The sequence below is a fragment of the Pituophis catenifer genome, unplaced genomic scaffold, assembly GCF_029215685.1.
Source record: "Pituophis catenifer annectens isolate HBS135680 unplaced genomic scaffold, rPitCat1.0.hap2 SCAF_1, whole genome shotgun sequence".
NCBI classification, from domain to species: Eukaryota; Metazoa; Chordata; class Lepidosauria; order Squamata; family Colubridae; genus Pituophis; species Pituophis catenifer.
The window spans coordinates 344,477,377-344,500,425 of record NW_027256881.1 but is presented as its reverse complement, the minus strand read 5'-3'; the positions used below and the strand labels follow the sequence as shown (position 1 = coordinate 344,500,425).

Genomic DNA, 23,049 nt, shown 5'->3' with positions numbered 1-23,049 from the left:
ATATTTATACAAAGTCAGCTTATTGCCCCCATAAACTGGGTCCTCAATTTACCTACCTTAGAAAGGATGGAAGGCTGAGTCAACCTTGAGCCTTGGCGAGATTCGAACCTGCAGTAATTGCAGGCAGCTGGTCTTAATAACAGGGTGCTTTAGACCACTGTACTACCAAGGCTCTTCATTTCAGACAAACAGTTGATATCCTCTTCTTTAAAAAGCTCCAAGGATGGATATCTCACAAAGCTTAAATCCTGGTCAACTGGACCGAAGTTTGTTAAGTCAGAAATGTTTTGTTGCTCATCCAAATGAGTAACATCAGTCAAAATAAATAAATTAAAAAAAAAAAAAATAGAGTCTGGTTGGAATGTATCCAACTCTTGCCACACCATCTGCAGGGGGGTTTCTCCCCAAAATGTCTCCAGTTTGGTTTCTCCAGTGATGGAGCCCCCACGTCGTCTGGAGGCAAGCTGTTCCGCTGATTAATTGCTCTCACTGTCTGGAAATTTCTCCTGAAGAGTAGAATGACTTTTATATAAAAGGGAGAAAAAATATGTTTCCAATCCTGGGGGTGGGGGGGGGGGGAGAAGGAGGAGGGAACTACAACGGCACCCACTCATATTATGCTAGAGTTGTGGTGGCGAAGTGGTTAGAGTGCGGTATTGCAGGCTAATTCTGTTAACTGCTGACTGCCAGCAATTCCAGTCTCACCGGCTCAAGGTGGACTCAGCCTTCCGTCCTTCTGAGGTTGGTAAAATGAGGACCCAGATTGCTGGGGGCAAAAGGCTGACTCTATAAACCACTTAGAGAGGGCTGCAAAGCACTGTGAAGTAGTATATAAGTCTAAGTGCTATTTCTTTCCCTCTCTCTCTCTCTCTCTATCTATCTATCTATCTATCTATCTATCTATCTATCTATCTATCTATCATCTATCTATCATCTATCTTCCATCCATCCATCCATCCACTATCATCCATCAATCTATCATTTATCTATCATCCATCTATCTTCCATCCATCCATCACCTATATCTATCATCCATCCATCCATCATTTATCTATCATCTATTTTCCATCCATCCATCCATCCACTATCATCTATCATCCATCCATCCATCATTTATCTATCATCTATTTTCCATCCATCCATCCATTATCTATCATCTATCTTCCATCTATCATCCAACCATCCATCATTTATCTATCATCTATTTTCCATCCATCCATCCATTATCTATCATCTATCTTCCATCTATCTTCCATCCATCCATCATCTATCATCCAACCATCCATCATTTATCTATCATCTATTTTCCATCCATCCATCCATTATCTATCATCTATCTTCCATCTATCTTCCATCCATCCATCATCTATCATCCATCAATCTATCATTTATCTATCATCCATCTATCTTCCATCCATCCGTCACCTATATCTAACATCCATCATTTATCTATCAACTATCTTCCATCCATCCATCCATCCATCCATCATCTATCATCCATCAATCTATCATTTATCTATCATCCATCTATCTTCCATCCATCCGTCACCTATATCTATCATCCATCCATCCATCCATCCATCATTTATCTATCATCTATCTTCCATCTATCTTCCATCCATCCATCATCTATCATCCATCCATCTATCTTCCATCCATCCATCCATCACCTATATCTAACATCCATCCATCATTTATCTATCAACTATCTTCCATCCATCCATCCATCCATCATCTATCATCCATCCATCCATCCATCCATCATCTATATCTATCATTCATCCATCCATCCATCCATCCATCATTTATCTATCATATATCTTCCATCTATCATCCATCCATCTTTTATCTACGTTTATCTATCATCTATCTACAATATCTATCTTCTCTGTCTGTCTCTCTACACACACACACACACACACACACACCATCTAAAATATATATCCTCCCCTCTCCCCCCCCCCCCCCCCCCCCCCCGGCAGTGGTTAGAGTGCAGTATTGCAGGCAAACTCGGATCACTGCCAGGAGTTCGATCCTGACGGGCTCAAGCTTGACTCAGCCCTCCATCCTTTTTAGAGGCCAGTCAAACAAGGACCCAGATTGTTGGGGGGGCAAGAGGCTGACTCTGTAAACCCCTTAGAGACGGCTGTGAAGTGCTATGAAGGGGTGTAAGTATCTAAGTGCCCTTGCTACTGCTTCACCTTCCCTAAAATAACTCCACGGGTCACAAGCGAAGGCTCTACCCACACAAACCCTACCTGGTCACTGTACTTCTCCGATTCAGAAGAGCTTTCCGAGTTCTCCTCCTCCTCCGAAGGAGAGCCGCTGGCTTGCTCAAGGTCACTCGAAGATTTCCTGGGTCGTTTCGCTACCGGCATCTAGAACAGGAGCGAGGGAACAAAATCAGACGGTGCATCCGAGATGGCCTAATTTATTGATTTCCTTTATTTCAGTGGTGAAATCTAAAATTGGTTACTACCGGTTCTGTGGGCGTGGCTTGGTGGAGGGGGGGTAATGTGACTGGGTGGGCATGGCCAATTTTTTAAAAAAATTTAAAAAAATTTTTTTTAACTTTTAAAAGCATTTTTTCGGCCGAAGAGGTTGTAGAAAAAATGCTTTTAAAAGTTTTTTAAAAAGCCTCTGATGATTGTGCGGCTCAGCTGGGCATGGGTGGGAGGGGGGCAGGGATTTTTGCTACCAGTTCTCTGAACCACCCGCCTCCATCGCTACCGAACTGGGAGCATTTCACCCGCTATACATACCAGTCAAATCACGATTGATTCTACGTTGCGTACTTAACTCCGTGCAGGAAGCGGGTGGAGACGAAGTGCGTCAGAAATACATAATTAAAATCCCCCCCTGGACACCCCTGGGGACGATCCCAAGCAAATATTCCCACTGCGGGAGAATCAAAAAGGCATTGCAAAGCCCCAAAGCAGAGAGGCTGGTGTTTTGGAAAACTCGGGATCCCTGGGGCTGAGCCAATCCCCAGGGAAATGTATTCCAGAAAAGGGCATTCGGCAACTGGGGAGGCTTGACTTAGAATAGAATAATAGAGTGAGAAGGAGCCCTGGAGGTCTTCTAGTCCAACCCCCTGCTTAGGCAGGAAACCCTAGACAAATGTTTATCCAATCTCTTCTTAAAAACCTCCAGTGTTGGAGCATTTATAACTTCTGGTGGCAAGCTGTTCCACTGATTAATTGTTCTCACAGTCAGGAAATTTCTCCTTAGTTCTAGGTTGCTTCTCTCCTTGATTAGTTTCCATCCATTGCTTCTTCTCCTGCTTCAGGTGCTTTGGAGAATAATTTGACCCCCCCTTTTCTTTGTAGCAACCCCCCCAGAAATTTATTTATTAGTTCAATTTATATGAGACTCAGGGCGGCTTACAATGCTTTTAAGCAATAGCCTTCATACTCTTGTATATACCTGCTTAGTAGGGCTTTCCCCCACCCCAAGCGGTGTTCTTTTTTATACAAAGTCAGCTTATTGCCCCCACAATCCGGTCCTCATTTTACCTACCTCGAAAGGATGGAAGGCTGAGTCAACCCTGAGCCTGGTGAGATTTGAACTCGCAGTAATTGCAGGCAGCTGGCAGCTAAATACTACTTTAACAGCACTTAGTCCACTGCACCAAGGCTCCTTACAAGACTGCTATCATGTCAACCCTAGTCCTTCTTTTCATTAAACTAGACAGACCCAATTCCAGCAACCGTTCATATGTCAAGCTATTTTCCAAGGCACCCGAAGGCCAGACAAGGAATAATAGATGGAAACTGATCGAGGAGAGATTCAACCTGGAAATAAGGAGGAATTTTCTCACAGTGAGAACAATCAACCCATGGAACAGAAGTTGCCTTCAGAAGTCGTGGGAGCTTCATCACTGGAGGCTTTCAAGAAGAGGTTGGACTGCCATCGGTCCGAAATGGTGTAGGGTCTCCTGCTTGGGTGAGGGGTTGGACTAGATGACCTACAAGGTCCCATCTAACTCTGTTATTCTGTAAATATCTGTACATATCTGTAAAATAATATCCCACAAATACGCTACCACGACCACAGGGAATCAGCTGTTCTGTCCCCAACCCCATGCACACCCACCAACAGACGTTCAGGAGTTAAAGACCAAACCAGCCGGCAAAATCCTTTTCCTTATGATAACGGAACTTGGCAACAACCTAGTGGCTGCCTGCCAAGAGTTTATTATTTACAAAGAGGAGAGATAACTTCTTCCCACTTCTGATACATCAAAGGAAAGCAGCTCAATAATTACGGAATTAATCAAGTCCAGAGATAATCCAGCAAAGTCTTAAAGCAAAAGTCCGGCAATGCAGAATGGCATGGAAGCTTTCAGCTTTGTTCGTCACAAGGTTTGACTGGCCACCACGCTCCCTTTTATATCCTGTGGGGTGTGGTCCAGTGACTCAGCCTAATCTCGGGCATGCCCTTTCCTCTGTTGCACGCGCTTATCTCTGCGACGCTGGCGTGGGTCCAGCCAAGACTCATTACCCTCATCACTGTCCATCTGTGGCTGCGTGGACATGCTTGGCCCCGGCCCTATCTCTTGCCCTTTGGTGGACACCGAAGGCCTTTCCAGAGAGGAGGGTCCTGGAGAGGGAGGCCTTGCCAACTCCTCCCCTTCACTCTCGGAGTCCTCTCCTGGCGATGACACAGGCTCTGGTAACGGAGCCACAACATCAGCGTAGCACACTAGCCAACTAAAGCCCTCCAAAACATCTTAAGCAACCCCAGAAGAAGAAGAAAAAAATACCAGGAGTCATTTACAACGTACAATATAAAACTAGCCACAACCACTATGTAGGCCAGGGGTCTTCAAAAGGGCAACTTTTAAGACTTGTGGACTTCAACTCCCAGAATTCTGGGATTTGAAGTCCTCAAGTCCTAAAGTTGCCAAGTTTGAAGAGCTCTGATGTAGGCCAAACAGGCAGAAGGCTGGCAGAAGGCATCATGGTTAGATTATTGCAACGGGCTCTACATGGGGCTACCCTTGAAAAGTGTTCGGAGACTACAGTTGGTCCAGAACGCAGCCGCGCGAGCTGTCGTGGGTGCACCTAGGTACACCCACATTACACCAATTCTCCGCGAGCTGCACTGGCTCCCGATTGGTCTCCGGTCACAATTCAAGGTGTTGGTTATTACCTTTAAAGCCCTACATGGCTCAGGGCCAGGGTATCTTCGAGACCGCCTTCTGCCACATAGCTCCCAGCGACGGGTAAGATCCCACAGAGTTGGTCTCTTCAGGGTCCCCACCCTATTGGCCTTCCGAAAAGCGGTGAAGACTTGGCTCTTCCGGCAGGCCTGGGGCCGTTGATCTCGCTGTTGCGATTTGGCGAGATCCGGCCATGAATGGGTTTTAATTGTTTTTAATGGTTTAACTTTTAATGTTTTATGTATGGTTTTTAAATGCATTGTAAGCCGCCTTGAGTCTTCGGAGAAAGGCGGCATACAAGTTGAAATCAGGGTGGATAAAAATCAATGATTTTTTAAAAAAAAATCAAAAAAATCGGATTTTTTTGATTTAAATCGGATTTTTTTGATTTTTATCAAATTTATTTTAATAAAAAACTTTTGGGGTAAAAATCTATCCTAAGATAGTTTTCTATTTAAGATACATAAATAATTTAGTTTATTCAGCATGAAATGGAGCTTAGTTATGTAGCAGGAGGCTGTATATTCTGCAACCCTGGGACTATCAGTGAGTCAACAGTGGGTCAAAGGAGTAGCAGAGATGACAGTGGCTCTTTAAAAATTATGATTTAAATCGAGTTGATTTAAATCAAGCCTTTTTACTAGTAATTTAAATCATGATTTAAATTGTGATTTAAATCAACTCGATTTAAATCAAATCCACCCTGGTTGAAATCATCATCATCATCATCATCCAGGAACGCCAGGCAGAAGACATGATGAAAATTATTTTAATATCACAGCTGGTAAAACAGATTTAACCACAGTTTTGATTGGGAAAACGTGACTATCCTAGACCAGGCCAAGTCCAAAAATTGCCAGGGGATTTCTAGAAGCCTGGCACTCTGACAAATCAGGCCATCAACAGACACATAGACATTAACGACATCTACAGACTATGCAAGAGAGACAATCGACCAGTCCAAAAAGGAACACAAGGACTCCAGCGTCTCTCCGCCCTCAATCGGCACCCAGATCAGCACAGATCAACTCCAAGGTCAATTTACAATCAAGTAAGTGATACTCCCAATCAAGAAACTGCCAAAGAGCCATCAATAAACAGCCCCACCAAAGAATCTCCAAGACTGCCCTCACCCACACAGACAGGCAACGTGCCAGAATATAAACTGATAGCAAACAGCACTTCTCACTTAGCACTGATGATGGTACCTAGTTGGGTCATGAGAAGTCTGCAAGAAAACAAGCAAGCTCAGAGAGCACCGAGGACTCCTCATGTCAACCCAGAGCTACAAATATTCTCCTTTGTTTATTGCACCTTGCTCCTTTGAATTCGTAATTTTTGTTTGACAAACAAAGCAAATAACAATAAGAATTACTGCATTTTTTGGACTATAAGACGCACCTAAATTTAGAAGAGGAAAACAAAAAAAAAAGTTTTTGGTCTCCCTTTTTTCGGGCCTTTTTTCAGCCCATTTTCGAGGCTTTTTTCGGCCCGTTTTTTTGGGGGAAAAAAACAGGCTGAAAAAAGCCTCAAAAACTGGCCGAAAAAAGCCTCAAAAACAGGCTGAAAAAACCTCAAAAACAGGCTGAAAAAAGCCTCAAAAACAGGCCAAAAAAAGCCTCAAAAAGGGCCGAAAAAAGCCTTAAAAACGAGCCAAAAAAGCCGAAAAAAACTGGCCAAAAAAAGTCTCAAAAAGGGCTGAAAAAAGCCTTAAAAACGAGACAAAAAAAGCCTCAAAAACTGGCCAAAAAAAAAAGCCTCAAAAATGAGCTGAAAAAAGGCCTGAAAAAGGCTGAAAATAGGCCCAAAAACGGAGCGTGTGAAGGCCAAAAAATGGCCGGTGGGTGGGCAGAGCTTTGGTAACATTTGGTAAGATGCACAGACATTTTCACCCCCTTTTGGGAGACAAAAAAAATGCGTCTTATAGTCCGAAAAATTCGGTACATGGGTGAACCAACCGGCAGCTATAATTGCCTAAGCCCGACCTCCTGGAGCAGCTGAAGCTTGCAGCTGGTCTTCAAGGGCCGTCCCATGTTGGCTGCATTACAGTAGTCTATCCAAGAGATGACCCAAGGCGCGAAGGATGGCAAGCAAGATGCCGGGTTCCAGGAGGGTGATGAGCAAAGGCCTAATACAAGTCCACCCCACCCCACCCCAAATTCTGAAATGACTCTGCTTGGGGAAGCGTGGCCCCTCCCTCCAGAACTCAAAATGGACTTTCCCTGAACTGAGAAGGTTTTAATACACAGAGCTACAAGTAGTCCTCAACTTACGACCGCAATTGGCATCGCTAAGCCATGCGGCTGTTAAGGGAGTCACTCGCAATTTGATGACCTTTTTGCTGCGGTTGTTAAACGAAACACACGGTTGCTAAACAAATCCAGTTCCCCCCCTCCCCCCCATTGACTTTATTTGTTTGAAGCTGGCTGGGCAAGTTGCCAACAGCAATCATATGACCCATCAGGGACGCCAGATTTTGATCACATGACTGCGGGTGCGCCGCGACAGTCATAAGTGCGAGGACTGGCTATAAATCTCTTTTTTTTCAGCACCATTTCTAATGGTTGTAAGTCGAGGACTACCTGTTCTTTGTCTTGCTGGGATGAAGCTCTAGTTCACCCCCATTCAGACCTGACTAAGCTCCCAAGTGCTCAACCATAATTCAGGCTTGGCCTGGGGTCAAGAACCATCTGGTGCTGCTGCTTCCAATCGGCACCATCCGGAAACTGCTCACTTTTGTGGCTAACGATTTCCTTTTCATGCTGCTGTGATCGCTTCCTTTGTCCGACTCTTCGCTCTCTGCCTTCTCCACAGTCATCCCGGCTGCGCCGACACCTGCGGTTGGGGTCAAGTCTTCCTCCCCGGGAACGTCGCTGCCTCCTCCCCCTCCGACAGGATCAATGTCGCCAACTTCGCTGTCGGAGGAGCTCAGTGGCTATAAGGGTAAGGAAGGAGAGAAAGGGACAAAAGGAGAGTAGTGACTGGAAAAGTTGGGAGGCCTCTGGATAGGACCCGATTGAGGAATTCAGAGTCAAGATCCTGGCAAATGAGAAGCGGATTCAGGACCGCAGCTGGAAGTCTTGTGCAATGTTTTTCAAACTTGGCAACTTCAAGGTGTGCGGACGTTTAACTCCCAGAATTCCTCAACCAGCATCTGTGGATTTTCAGAATTCCCCAACCAGCATATGTGACCTTCAACTCCCGGAATTCCCCAGCTAGGAAGGGGCCTTCAATCCCCAGAATTCTGTAGCTGGGATGTTTGGACTTCAACTCCCAGAATTCCCCGGCTAGGAAGTGGCTTCGACCCCCAGAATTCCCAAGTCATGAAATGGGCTTCAATTCCCAGAACTCCCCAGCTAGAAAGTGGGCTTCAACTCCCAGAATTCCCCAGCCAGAATGTCCCACAGTTCAGCCCTTTGCTATAGAGATCCACCTCTACCGCAAAAACAGATGCGCAACTAAACGTGTCACGTCAGACTCACCGGTGGTGCGCTGTAGCTGGCGTGAGGGTTGTTCTGGATTTCCCACAATCCTTCATTGAAGCCTTTCCGTTTGTTGGGCTTCCCGTATTTGTCCTTGTACTTCTCATAAGGGAAGAGGTCCTTGGGGCCCAAAAACGCCCTGAGAGCAAACGAGAAATGGAAGGGTTTGGAGCGAAAGGGACGGTAATGGAACAGTTTATGCCTCTGACTCACTCGCAGAACCTCCCAAAGCTGGCACTTACGTCTCGTGGGTTCCGAAAAAGAATATGGGGTACTTGTTGGGGGGAGGCTTCACGGCCCCATCAATGATGTCGTCAATCTGGAAAGAAGAGGGAGACAAAGTCAATAAAAACTGGAAATGAACGAATGAAAAACCGGCCATATTCAAGCAGGAAGCAACCCAGCACCATGGTTTATGGTGTCACCCAAGAATCACACAGGTTCTGTATCTGCCTGAGAGCTGAAAAGGGAAGTGGACACTATGCGGGTAGTCCTTGCTTAACAACCATAATTGGGACCGGAAACTCTGATGCTAAGCGGTGTGACCTTCTTAGCTGGCTTCTGACAAGCAAGGCCACACTTCGAATATGGCATCCAGTTATGGTCGCCATCATATAAAAGAGATGTTGAGATACTGCAAAGAGTTCAGGGAGGAGCCACAAAGATGATTTGGAATCTAAAACATATGAAGAAAATTGCAGGAATTGGTTATGTCAAGTCTCGTGAAAAGAAGGACCTGGGGTGACAGGAGAGCAGTATTCCAGTATTTGAGGGTCTGCCCCAAAGAAGAGTGGGGGGTCAGCTTATTCTCCAAAGCACCTGAGGGCAGGACAAGAAGCAACGGGTGGAAACTCAACGAGAGAAGCAACCTGGAACTAGGGAGAAATTTCCTGACAATGAGAACAATTAATCAGTGGAACTCCTTGCCACCAGAAGTTGTGAATGCTCCAGCACTGGAGGTTTTTAAGAAAAGACTGGACAGCCATTTGTCTTGCACACCCATCTGATTGTCAAAATAAATACAGGTAGTCCTCGACTTACAGCAGTTCATTTAGTGACCATTCAAAATTACAACGGCGCTGAAAAAAAGAGTGACTTAGGACCGTTTTTCACACTTATGACCATTGCAGCCTCCCCATGGTCACACGACCAAAATTGGCAACTGACTCATACTTACGACGGTTGCAGTATCCCGGGGTCACGTCATCCCCTTTTGCGACCTTCTGACAAGCAAAAATCAAGAGGGAATTCCGCCAGATTCATTTTAACAACTGTGTTACTAATTTAACAACGGCAGCGATTCACTTAACTGTGTTAAGAAAGGTCGTAAAACGGGGCAAGGTTCACTGAACAACTGTCTCACTTAGGGAGAGAAATTTTGGGCTCAATTGTGGTCGTAAGTTGACAACTACCGGTATAGAGGTTTTTTTTAATAAAATTCATTGGACATCCATCTTATCACTGGCTTACAATCATAAAACATAGATAAATAGATAGATAATGGATAGATAGATATAGATGACAAAGATAGATAGATAGATAGGAGCTAGATAAAGATAGATAGATAGATAAAGATAGATAGATATACATAGATGACAAATAGATGATAGATAGATATACATAGATAAATAGATAATATAGATAACAAATAGAGACAAATAGATAATATAGATGACAAATATAGATAGATGATAGATAATATAGATATAGATGACAAATACAGATGATAGATAACAGATAAATAGATAATAGATATAGATGACAAATATAAATAGATATAAATGACAAATATAGATAGATGATAAAGATAATATATAGATGACAAATACAGATGATAGATAATAGATAAATAGATAATAGATATAGATGACAAATATAGAAAATAGATATAAATGACAAATATAGATAGATGATAAAGATAATATATAGATGACAAATACAGATGATAGATAATAGATAGATAAATAGATAATAGATATAGATGACAAATATAGATAGATAATAGATATAAATGACAAATATAGATAGTAAGTAGATAAATAGATGATAGATAATAGATATAGATGACAAATATAGATGACAGATAGATATGATAACTGATAGAGACAAACAGACATAGATGACTGATAGACAGATAGATATGAGAGAGAGAGAGAAAGAGAGAGAGATTCCTGTTAAAATAGGGTGCCCAGAACTGAGCAGAATTTGGCCTTCAAACAGGAGTCCCCAACCTGTGGGCCACAGCCCACTACCGGTCCATGACCTATTCACAACTGAGTCGAGTGAGTGGGCAACTGGTGCACACACAGTCCCATTCACATGAGCATCGTGGGTGTTCTCGGCCCCACTCGCACAACAGGTGCTCACGTACACGCCTACCCCTCCCACACAACCATCTCCTCTTCCCCCCCTCCCCTCACTCCGGGCCGCCAACCCCGGAAAAAGTTGGGGAACTCTGTCTTAGAAATAAACCACCTTCCGGATGAGTCACGTCCGACAACGGTTCCGATATCCAGTTATACAAACAAGCACATACAATTCTCCAGACTGGAATCGCTAATACCGAAATATGTTTTTTTTACAGGATGCACAGATTAAAGAACAGGCGTGTCAGGGCAGGAATACAAAGAGTTCTGTAGCTCCTGTTTCACTGTTTGGTTTATGCAAGGAATTATCAAATGTGGGAACAGGACGATGCTTTCCAATTCCCCAGGAAGTTCTTTGAAGAAAAACAGCGAATCGAGATACCATAAAAGGTAAAGGTTTCCCTCGCACATTATGTGCTAGTCGTTCCTGACTCTAGGGGGCAGTACTCATCTCCGTTTCAAAGCCGAAGAGCCAGCGCTGTCCGAAGACGTCTCCGTGGTCATATGGCCGGTATGACTTAACGCCAAAGGCGCACGGAACGCTGTTCCCTTCCCACCAAAGGTGGTCCCTATTTTTCTACTTGCATTTTTTACCTGCTTTCAAACTGCTAGGTTGGCAGAAGCTGGGACAAGTAACGGGAGCTCACCCCGTTACGCGGCACCAGAGATTCGAACCGCTAAACTGCCAACCATTCGATCGACAAGCTCAGCGTCTTAGCCACTGAGCCACCGCATCCCTCTCTCTCTCTTTCTCTCTCTCTCACACACACACACACATATACATATGGAATAGAAAGCTGGAAAAGTTTCAAATTTGAAGACCGGGGCATTGCCTAAAATGTGCATGGCTGTGTTTCGGAAATCGCTCAGAATTTTTGACTGAAGGGAGCTGTCACCATCCTGGGTTCACCCATCAGACAGAGCTGTCCAAAAAAAACCAACAACTCAAGATTGTCAGTCACAACTGACAAATCGGGCCTGTGGTTTAAAAACCCTCCCAACACTGTAATGCCAGAGTTCTTGATTTTAAGGGAGGTCAGAATTGAACAAAGCCCCAAAAATATCTTGAATTACAAAAAGAAAAAAGAAAAAAAAAGAGGGGGGGAACCCACTCTCAAAAAAGACCTTTTAAATAAATTCACAGCAATGATAACCAAAAAGGGGTAAGCTGTTCTAAGTCTATACAGGTAGTCCTCGACGTACGACCACAATTGAGCCCAAAACGCCTGTTGTTCAGTGAGAAATTGGTTGAGTGAGCGTTGCCTCATTTTCTTGCCACAATTGTTAAGTGAAGCACTGCAGTTGACAAGTGAGTAACCTGGTCGTTAAGTGAATCTGGCTTCCCCCATTGACTTGGCTCGTCAGAAGGTCGCAAAAGGGGATCACGTGACCTTGGGACACGGCAACGGTCATAAGTATGAGGCAGTTGCCAAGCGTCTGATGCTACATGCTACAAAGGTCATATAACTATGAAAAATGGCCATAAGTCCCTTTTCTTTTGTCAGTGCTGTTCTACCTTTGAATGGTCACTAAATGAACTGTTGTAAGTCGAGGACTAGCTGTAGAGCAAGCCCTTGGTCCTCTCTGAGCGTAGTGGTTTTCTGGCGGACGTTTCATTACCCAACTAGGTAACATCATCCATGCCACCTATCATATTGTTATCGTCACCTTACCAAGTTTTGGATAATGAAACGTCTGATAGAACAGGGGTTACCAACCTTTCGGAGCTCAGGGACCACCAAATTCATAATTTTAAATCCTATGGACCACTAACTAATATGATCTGCCTAATGACTGGCTGGGTGGGCGTGGTTAGGTGGTCATGTGACTGAGTGGGCGTGGCCAACTCGATGTCACTCGCGTCGAGGGGTGCCTCGCCGGCCTCTACTTGCCCCTCCCCTCCCAGCCACTCCTCGCCTGCCCGCCTGGGCTCCTTAGGGCCCAACAGGAAGCAGTTGTTGGAGCTAAGCAGCCACCACGAGAAAGAGTTGGCAAAAGAGTTCAGTTCAAATTGGATCTGACCGGGAAGGAGGCTCAACAGAAGCACCTCACTGAGGACTAGGAACATAGGCTTTCCAAGCAGACCTGCAGGAGTGCAAGGCCAGGTACTGGCATCTGGAGGTTCAGTGGACTGAGATGGTCAGCCAGTTCCAGGCCATGATTCAGTCCCACTGGAACAAGGTCCTCTTGCTCTTCGCCACCAGCGGCTCTTCCCTCCAGCCTTTGCCCAAAGCCCCCCACCAGGAGGCTGAAGCAGACCCCAAGTCGGAATTTCTGCCCCCCTCCGACCCACACAAAAAGACACCGAAGGGGGAGACTCTCTGCAGCAACACAAACGTTCATTGCCCATATCAGTCCCAGCGGCCGTAGTTTGAGCACCCCTGATTTAGTGCAATATAAAAAAATGCAAATAATTTTTCTGCGGACCACCAAAATTTTCTCACGGACCACCAGTTGGTGACCACCGTGCTAGAAGTCAACCGAGCTCAGAAGGCACCAAGGGACCCTCGTTTCACCTCTGAGATACACATATTTTCCTTTGTCGGAGTCTAATTTTGGGCAGCCTTAAACATCCCCGAAATAAATCCACAGCAAGAAAAGTTGATAGAAATAAGACACTCTGGACAGGTGTTGTTATTTCTAAAGAAGATTACCTAAAGTACACATTGCAAGGAGGTCCTGCGAAGGGGCAAAAAGGGGAGAGAAAGCTGGGGGTGGGAGAGGAATATGTCTTTATAAGAACTGAGTCAAGATCAGAAATGCTAAGAATCCCTACACAAAAAGAGCAACACGAAGAGGAAGCTGATATCATGAACGGAAAACTCAAACTGAGCGAAGAGGTTTGGTTAGGAGAGCTAAAGAAAAAAATCAAGGTTGATCTTTTTAGACTTTGCAGTGTAGGATGTCAGATTGTCCTCAATTTACAACAGTTTACAACAGAATTTACAACTGTTCAAAGTTACAACGGAACTGAGAAATGTGACTTACCGTACTTTTTGGGGTATAAGACGCAGTTTTTTCTCCTCTAAAAGAGGGTGGAAGTGTTGGTGCGTCTTATACACCGAATACAGCCATTTTTGGCCTCCCGAAACCCCACGGGACCGCCTACTACCACAAGCAGCCTCCCACCGGCCAGTATGCTCTCATAGAGAGGGGCTCCTCCGGGTGCCGTCAGCCAAACAATGTCGACTGGCGGCCCCCAGGGGGAGGGCATTCTCTGTGGGGGCACCCACTATCTGGAACGAGCTCCCCCCAGAGATACGGAGGATCCCGGATCTGCGCACTTTCCGCCGTGCTCTTAAGACTCTCCTATTCCAGCAAGCCGGCCTGGCCTAATTTTCTCCCGTTTTAAAATTCTTTTAAATCGAAATTTTAATCTGTTTTAAATTATTGGGATTTTTAATTGTCTTGGGCTAAATTATTTAATCTGGTTTTAATTATGTTTTTTAACTTTTGTATCTATGTATTTTATTTTGTGCCTGTTCACCGCCCTGAGTCCTTCGGGAGTAGGGCGGTATATAAATCTAATAAAACAAACAATAAAACAAACACCCTGTGCATCCCGTTTTTGCCAAAAACAGGGCCATTTTTCGCAAAAACAGGATGCACAGAAGGCTTGAGAGGCCTGCAGAGTGCTCCTGGGGGCCGGGGAGGGCAAAAACCGGACGCGCGGAGGCCAAAAACTATTTTCTTACTTGTTTTCCTCTTCGAAATCTTGGTGTGTTTTATAGTCCGAAAAATACATTACATTTTTCACAGTTGCGACCTTTGAAGAATCCCATCAAAATTCGGATTCTTGGCAACTGGTTCCTCTTTATGACCGTTTGCAATGTCCCGGGGGTCATGTTTTTGCGACCTTCCGACCATGGGGAAACCAGATTCACTCAACAACCAGGTTACTAACCGCAAGTGATTCACAACTGAACAACGGTGGTGAGAAAGTTCGTAAAACGGAGCAAAATCCATTGAACAAACGTCTCCCTTAAACAACAGAATGGTTGGGCTTCCGTTGTGGTCGTAAATCGAGAACTACCTGTAGGGAAGAAAAGAGCTGATTGTCTAGCACAGTGTTTCTCAACCTTGAGGGCATGAAGATGGGTGGACATCAATTCCCAGAGCTGAAAGTTAATTTCAATTCAAACTCAAAGCTGACTGCTGGGAGAATGGATTCTGGGAATTGAAGTCCATCCATCTTCAAGACCTCAAGGTTGAGAAACACTGGTCCACCGCTTGAAACCCCCTGGAAAAAGTGGTGCCAGGTGGCTGGGGAAGAGCAAATATTGTCCTTATTTTCCAAAAAAAAAAGGAGGAAAGTGGGGGGGGGGGGGAATCCAGAGAACTTGGAGAAGACTCCTGCGAGTCCCTTGGACTGCAAGGCGATCCAACCGGTCGGTCCTAGAGGAGATCAACCCTGACTGCTCTTTAGAAGGCCAGATCTTGAAGAGGAAACTCAAATACTCAAATGAGAAGGAAGGACTCCCTGAAGAAGAGCCTAACGCTGGGAACGACGGAGGGCAAAAGAAGAAGGGGACCGCAGAGAACGAGGTGGCTGGATGGAGTCACTGAAGCAGTCGGCAGGAGATCAAATGGTCTCCAGAAGATGGTAGAGGACAGGAAGGCCTGGAGGAACGTGGTCCATGGGGGTCGCGATGGGTCGGACACGACTTCGCCACTAACAACAACCACCAGCTGACAAAAGATCTTCAAGGAGATTCCAGAGCAGAAATCCTAAAAAGGACCCCAAATTTCCCAAGAATTAATCTTGTTTTTCTCGCTACTGAGATCCGGTTCACTTCCTTCGGACTCAGGGAAATGCTGTAAAACCCTCCGAGTAAATTTAGCCCGCAGACGGGAGCCTTTGACGGGAAGATTAGCAGGCTAATTAAGCGTGGAGCGGATGGCTTGACAATTAAAGCCTGGAAGTAATTGTTAATAATAATAATATAATAATTTTATTTCTATACCGCCCTTCTCCCGAAGGACTCAGGGCGGTGTACAGCCTATTTAAAAACACAAAAAACACGACAACAATTAAAATTTAAAATCATTAAATAATTAGGCTCCAATTAAAATCCCAGAAATTTAAAATACCCCAATTTAAAACATTATGTTAATAGCCCTGCCTGGCTAAGGAAAATGTTATGTTTCAAGGCTGCTCACTCAAACCAGAGAGGCCAGCAAGCGGAGCGACCTCCCCCAAAGGACCGGTCCTGGGTGGATTACAAGGTGTGGGGAGATGGGTTTAATTTAAAAAGGGACTGATGGTATCGATCAATCATTCAATTAATCAGTGGACCGACTTGCCTCCTGAAGTTGTGAGTGCTTCTGGAGGTTCGGAAGAGATTGGAACAACCGTTTCTCCAGAATGGTAAAAGAGTCTCCTATTTGAGTAGGGGTCAGACTAGAAGACCTCCAAGGCCCCTTGCAAGTGTTATTCTGTATTCTGAATACTAGCCTAAGGCTGTTTTATTTATTTATTTATTTATTTATTTTATTAAATGTCTATACCGCCCTTCTCCCGAAGGACTCAGGGCGGTGAACAGCCAGAAGATAAAACACAGAAATACAAAATTTATGTAATCCTTTGTGAATTCTATCTTGTGTGGCACCAGTGGTATCAATGGCTGGAAAAGAAAATCAGTACAAATATAGATGAAAGAAAATAGGGTAGAAAAATTAAAATCGGAAATAAATAAATAAAGAGGAGATGCAAGATTATTTCTAATCTAAAACACTTGAATTGACAATGTATTACTTATATATTAACTTATAAAGCAATATATATTCTGATGATGATCAAAACATATATGTAATGTATAGTGTGAGTAGGTTGGTGGTGGGAACTCGTTTGTCTTTGTAATGTCTTTGTATTTTTTGTATTGTCTTTATATCTCTGTTTAAAACTCAATAAAAAAAATTAAAATAAATTAAAACGAATTAAATAATTTAGGCTGAATTTTAAAATACCCCATAATTAAACAGATTAAAATTTATGTTTAAAATTTAAATTTAAAAGAGGAGATGATTCCCAATGCAACTTCTTATACAAACATTTAAAAAAAAAATAATTAAAACGCTGTAGGATCGTTGGTGCTCTCTGGGCTTCGTGGTTTTCTTGCAGACGTTTCATTACCCAACTAGGTAATATCATCAGTGCTAGGAGGAGGAGGAGTGGGGGATTTAAAATAAGCAAACTTAAAATAACCACCAACCTATAGGGCCAACTTTACACAAAACTGGGGGTGCAAGAAGACGACAGAAATTTTTCCTAATGCCAGCTATTTCTTGCTTAAAGCCTGGTTGCCATCAAATGGCAAGTATTCAAGCTTAGAAAACTATAAATATTTCAGGGACAGGAATGCTAATTTATTTATTTATTGCTTTTATTACTGTATTGATTGTATGGCCTAAGACGGTGATGGCGAACCTTTTTGGCACCAACTGTTGAAAAGGTCATGTGTAAACATCGCTCGTACACGCGTGCAGTCGTCGGGACCACGTTCGGGAAAAGCCAAATCTCCGTGTTCTAGCACGGATGCGCAGGCCAGTTTTTGGCACTGCCGCACGAACGAAGGGATTGCGCTCTGGAAAAGCTGAATATTCGGATTCTGGCTCGCATGCACAGCCGACAATCAGCTGGCCGGCGTGGATGCACACACCGGTTTTTCGTACTGCCCTACACATGAAAGACAGCTGATCATTGCGCGCGCATGTGCACCAGAAACTTTCTTTTTCTTTTATTTGATTTGTATACCGCCCTACTCCCGAAGGACACAGGGCGGTGAACAGCCACAAGATAAAAACACATTAGTACAAAAATTAAAACAGAATAAAACCGAATTAAATAATTTGGCTGAAGACCGATTTAAAACACCCCGATAAATTAAAACCAATTTAAAATTTGTATTTTAAAAGGGAAAAATGAGGCCAGGCCAGGTTTGCCATCACAGGCCTAAGACTTTGGGAAGAGAAGTGGGGGCAGACACAGAGTGTATGTGCATGTAAACTCACCCCCGTGAAAATCTCACGGAGTGTGACAGCAGGGATAATCGTAAATAAAAGCCAAGCACAAAATCTTGATTAGAAACAGGGAATTCCTTCTTACACTTCAAGTGATGGCTAACAAGAGAAGCCTAGTGGATAAAAAAAAAAATTAAAAATCCTTTTACGGCTTCTTGCTTTCTTCAGCAAAAGAACAGACGAGCTAAGACAGCTTGTGTGTCATTCTTTGGCACGGAGGACACTTTAACAGGGATGATATTGGGCATCCATTTGTCCAGAATGGGAAAGAGTCTCTTGCTTGAGCAGGGGTCAGACCAGAAGTCCTCCAAGGTCCCTTCCAACTCCTGTTATTCAGATATAGCTCCCAGCAACCGGTAAGATCCCACAGAGTTGGTCTCCTCCGGGGCCCGTCAGCTAAACAATGCCGGCTGGTGGGACCATGGGGGAGGGCCTTCTCTGTGGCTGCCCCAGCTTGTTGTGGAATGATGAGACCAAACAACATTCCTGGGTCAGCCAGAGACAGTTTTATTGCGCAAGGTTCAGAGCCAGTTTTGTACCTGAAGCTTTGAACAAGGAGAGAACTCTGATACAACTGGTTTTATACATTTCTAAGACACAGGATTCAGTGAGATCATACATTTTCCAAATATGGTTAACATGAGATCATACATCCAATTTTCCCTATATGGTTACATACATTGGATAATATGTTCATCTAATTACTTAAACCATTAATTTTAGTTTATAAAATTATCTTAGCCACACAACTTTTCTTAAGTGCTTGTAGTTGTTAATGGGAGAGTTACTGCTGTCCTTGGGTAAATTTATTGGATTAAGTAACTCTTTGTAACATATAGGTCTTTGTGTCATTCACAGTGAGGTCACTCAGATGTTTTTCCATATGGCTGTCCTTTCGCAACATCTAGGTCTCATCAGAAGATATATTACCACTTAATGAAGTTTAACAGTTAATGTAATTTCCAACAAGCACTTTTCTATCTTATAATAATGTGAATAGAGGTTCTCTCAAAGTTCATGTATCTAAGCACGTCTTCCCCCTATAACAATGTGAATAGAGAGGGTCCTCCAGAGCCCATATATCTGACTCTGTATGATTCCTTTCTTTTATCCACATTAAGCTCTCTGGAACCAATTACCCCCTGAGATCTGGACTATCCCCACCCTATTGGTCTTCCGGAAAGCGGTGAAGACCTGGGGCCGTTGATCTCGCTGTTGCAATCTTGCGAGATCCGGCCATGAATGGTGTGCATGGGCTTTTAATGTTTTTAAAATGTTTTTTTAATAATTTTTCTACGTTCATTGTTCGCATTATTTTTGCTGTAAGCCGCCCAGAGTCCCAAAAGGGAGTTGGGTGGCATAGAAATGCGATCAATTAAATTAAATTAAATTAAATAACTGCCAGAAGACTGACAAGAGCCAAGGTTCCCCAAACTCTCAAGCCTAGCTCCTCCTGATTAAATCATGGGGGCAATGCAAGAGAAAGTCAACAATTCTTTGGTAACAAGACCATGGACTATGCCACCCATGGACACAAAGGCAGGTAACTCTTCCACGTTCAAGCAGGAGCCCTTGACATTTCGTAAGGGTCAACACTGGCCTGATGCTTGGGCCAGAAGGAAGCTGCAGCTATTTTTAAGTGCTGGACATCATATATATTCTAAGACCAGAAAACACAGTTGAAAGGGGACCTCTATACCCATGATGGCAAACCTATGGCAGGTGTGCCAGAGGTGGCACGCATAGCCCTCTCTGTGGGCACGCTCGCCATGGCCAACTGCTCTTCGGGTTTCGGGTGGTCCGGTGCACACATGCGTTCCAATTTGGGCACTATTTCAGACAATCTCTTCTTTAAAACTTCCAGCGTTCACACCTTCTGGTGGAAAGGTGTTCCACTGATTAATTGTTCTGTGAGGAAGTTTCACCTTAATTCCCGGTTGGCTCTCTCCTTCCTAAGTTTCCATCCATTCTTTCTTGTCCTGCCTTCTGGTACTTTGGAGAATAATTTGACCCCTTCTTCTTTGTGACAGCCCCTCAAATACTGGAATGCTGCTATCATGTCACCCATCGTCCCTTTTCATTAAACTAGACATATGCTCTTTCTGTATATACATACACATATGCTGTATATATTTTGTGTGTGTGTGTCTATACAGTATACTGTATATAGTCTACAATTCTAATCCTGGCTTTATTACTTTGTGGGTAAGTCAAGATTGGCTCAAATCTCCCCAGTCACTTTCGTGACTAAGGCAGGACTAGAACTCCCAGTCTCCTGGTGATTGGTCCAAAGTCACCCAGTTGCCTTTCATGCCTAAGCCAGAACTAGAACTCACCGTCTCCTGGTTTCTAGGCCAACATCTTAATCGCTACACCAAATTGGCTTTAATGCACCCACATACAGGTAGTCCTTGACTTACGACAACCGAGTCCAAAATTTCTGTTGTTAAGTGAGACATTTGTTAAGTGAGTTTTAACAACCTTTTACGACCTTTCTTGCCTCAGTTGTTAAGTGAGTCACTGTAGTTCATAAGTTAGCAACCCTGTACACACATATAAACCACTACCTGTTCACAAATATAAAGAATTCTCTCTCTCTATAGGTAAAGGTTCCCCTCGCCCAAATGTGCTAGTCGTTCCCAACTCTAGGGAGTGGTACTCATATCCGTTTCAAAGCCGAAGAGCCAGCGCTGTCTGAAGACGTCTCCGTGGTTATGTGGCCGGCACGACTAAATGCCAAAGGCGCACGGAACGCTGTTCCCTTCCCACCAAAGGTGGTCCCTATTTCTCTACTTGCATTTTTTTACCTGCTTTCGAACTGCTAGGTTGGGAGAAGCTGGGACAAGTCACGGGAGCTCACCCCGTTACGCGGCACCAGGGATTCGAACCGCTGAAGTGCCGACCTTTCGATCGACAAGCTCAGCCATTGAGCCACCGCATCCCTTCTCTCTCTCTATATATATATATATCTATCTATATCTAAACACATACATACATATACATATATACACATACATCATATATATATATACATATATATATACATACATACATACAGATACATACACATATATGTTTTCATAGATTTTCACTGGTAGATTTTCAGGCCAAGCCTTGCATACATACACAAACACACACACACATATATACACACATACATACACATATATGTTTTCGTAGATTTTCACGGGTAGATTTTCACGCCAAGACTTGCATACATACACAAACACACACACATATATACACACATACATACACATATGTTTTTGTAGATTTTCACGGATAGATTTTCACGCCAAGACTTGCATACATACACAAACACACACACACACATATATACACATACACATATATGTTTTCGTAGATTTTCACGGGTAGATTTTCATGGTAAGACTTGCATACATATACAAACACACACACACACACATACATATACACACACACATATATACATATATGCAAACCACCTATAAAGTAGACAAACGTGCACACAATGGCAGGGACAAGTCGCAGAGGTATCTTGCAGCCATAGAAGATCAAGCAACCGTATCCTGCACCTGCATGCACGCCCACGGGGGGGCTCTTTTTCTTCTTTTTTTTTTTCTTTTCTATCCTTGCACGAAAACACGACCCGAGATGCACGCCGAGAGGACGGTGGGGGTGCATCTGCACGCCTTCCCCGTTGCACCCCCGCACGAAACGTGCATGCTAAGCAGGGGGATTTACAGCAACAGCCTGCAGATTTTGCACAATGCTTGCAAAAAGATTTGCAAAGGGAAAAGGTTTGCAAAGAGAGGGGGGGACGGGGGGACGACCCCCACTCATCCCCTCCTGCTGCCAAGCCTCCTGATTGGGGGGGCGTTTGCAAAGACTTGGAGGGAGGGGGTGCAGAGCCCCCAAAGCTCCCCCCTCCCCACTTTTGTCAGAGCCCCCGGGATGAGCCTCCCCGTGGAGCAGAGGGGGCTGCCCCCCCACCCCTTGAAGGAGTCACGTGGAGGGGCGCGCTCCGAGGGAGGCGAGGGGAGACGCCCCCCGCCACGAGGGAGGGGGGAGGGCGCGGTTGCTAGGCGACGGCTCTTCCCATGCCACCCCCGCCCGCCCGCCCGCCCCTCCCTCCCTCCCCGCGCTCCCCTCGCGGCTTTCACACTCACCCGGGCCGGCCAGTGCGGGTAGCCCTTCATCTTGGCGAACACCAAGTCTCCGGCTTTGAAGCCGTGCGGCATCGCGGCGACGGGCGAGCAGGCCCCGGCCAGGCCTCAGGCTTCGCCAGGCAACCGGGAGGGGCGTGGCCGCCGGCCTGTAGGGGAAGGAAGGCGGGACAGGCGCTTGGCGGCGCCTCATTGGTCCGCCCCGGTGTCGTTTTGACGCCGACGCCGCCCGGTCGGAGCGGCTGATTGGCCGGCGGGGTGGCGGCACGCGCGCCTCGCGCTCCCAGACTGCCGACCAATCGGAGCTCGCGGAGGGAAGGAAAAGGGGTGGGTGGGAGCAGCTGCGGGGAACGAAGACGGGATTGGCTAGAAGAGGCGGGGGAGAGCGGCAGGGTGGGGCTTAAGGAGGCACGGAGGGGGCGGGGCGTCTTGGGGTGGGGAGAAACTCTGCACATGCTTGGAAGCCCTGCTTTTGCAAGGAGCTTTTTCAACTGGCAATAAACTCTACAGGTGGTCCCCGACTTACAACAGTTCGTTTAGTGACCGTTCGAAGTTACAAGGGCACTGAAAAAAGTGACATGACCATTTTTCACGCTTAATGACTGCCGCGTTGGATCACGTGATCAAAATTCGGCCTGACTCATGACGGTTACCGTGTCCAGGGGTCACGTGATCCCCTTTTGTGACCTTCTGATAAGCAAAGTCAATTGGGGGAGCCAGATTCACTTAACAACCCTGTCACTAAACAATTGCACTGATTCACTTAACAACAAAAGTCGTAAAATGGGGCAAAGCTCTCTTAACAAACGTCTCACTTAGCAACATAAATTCTGGGCCCAATTGTGGTCGTAAGTTGAGGACTACCTTTA

General features: G+C 44.9%; 1 protein-coding gene across 1 annotated transcript in view; it reads right to left on the bottom strand.

Moving 5' to 3' along the window:
- The window catches only part of HDGFL2 (HDGF like 2), a 40,025-nt gene extending 17,697 nt beyond the window's left edge, over positions 1 to 22,328 (bottom strand). The window contains exons 1-5 of the mRNA XM_070944647.1: positions 22,184 to 22,328; positions 8,889 to 8,965; positions 8,647 to 8,785; positions 7,899 to 8,099; positions 2,259 to 2,378 (exon numbers count right to left, since the gene is read on the bottom strand). Of these exons, the coding sequence (XP_070800748.1) occupies positions 2,259 to 2,378; positions 7,899 to 8,099; positions 8,647 to 8,785; positions 8,889 to 8,965; positions 22,184 to 22,255 (609 nt within the window). The 5' untranslated portion in view covers positions 22,256 to 22,328. The remainder of the gene's footprint in view (positions 1 to 2,258; positions 2,379 to 7,898; positions 8,100 to 8,646; positions 8,786 to 8,888; positions 8,966 to 22,183) is intronic.
- Between the last annotated feature and the right edge of the window lie 721 nt (positions 22,329 to 23,049).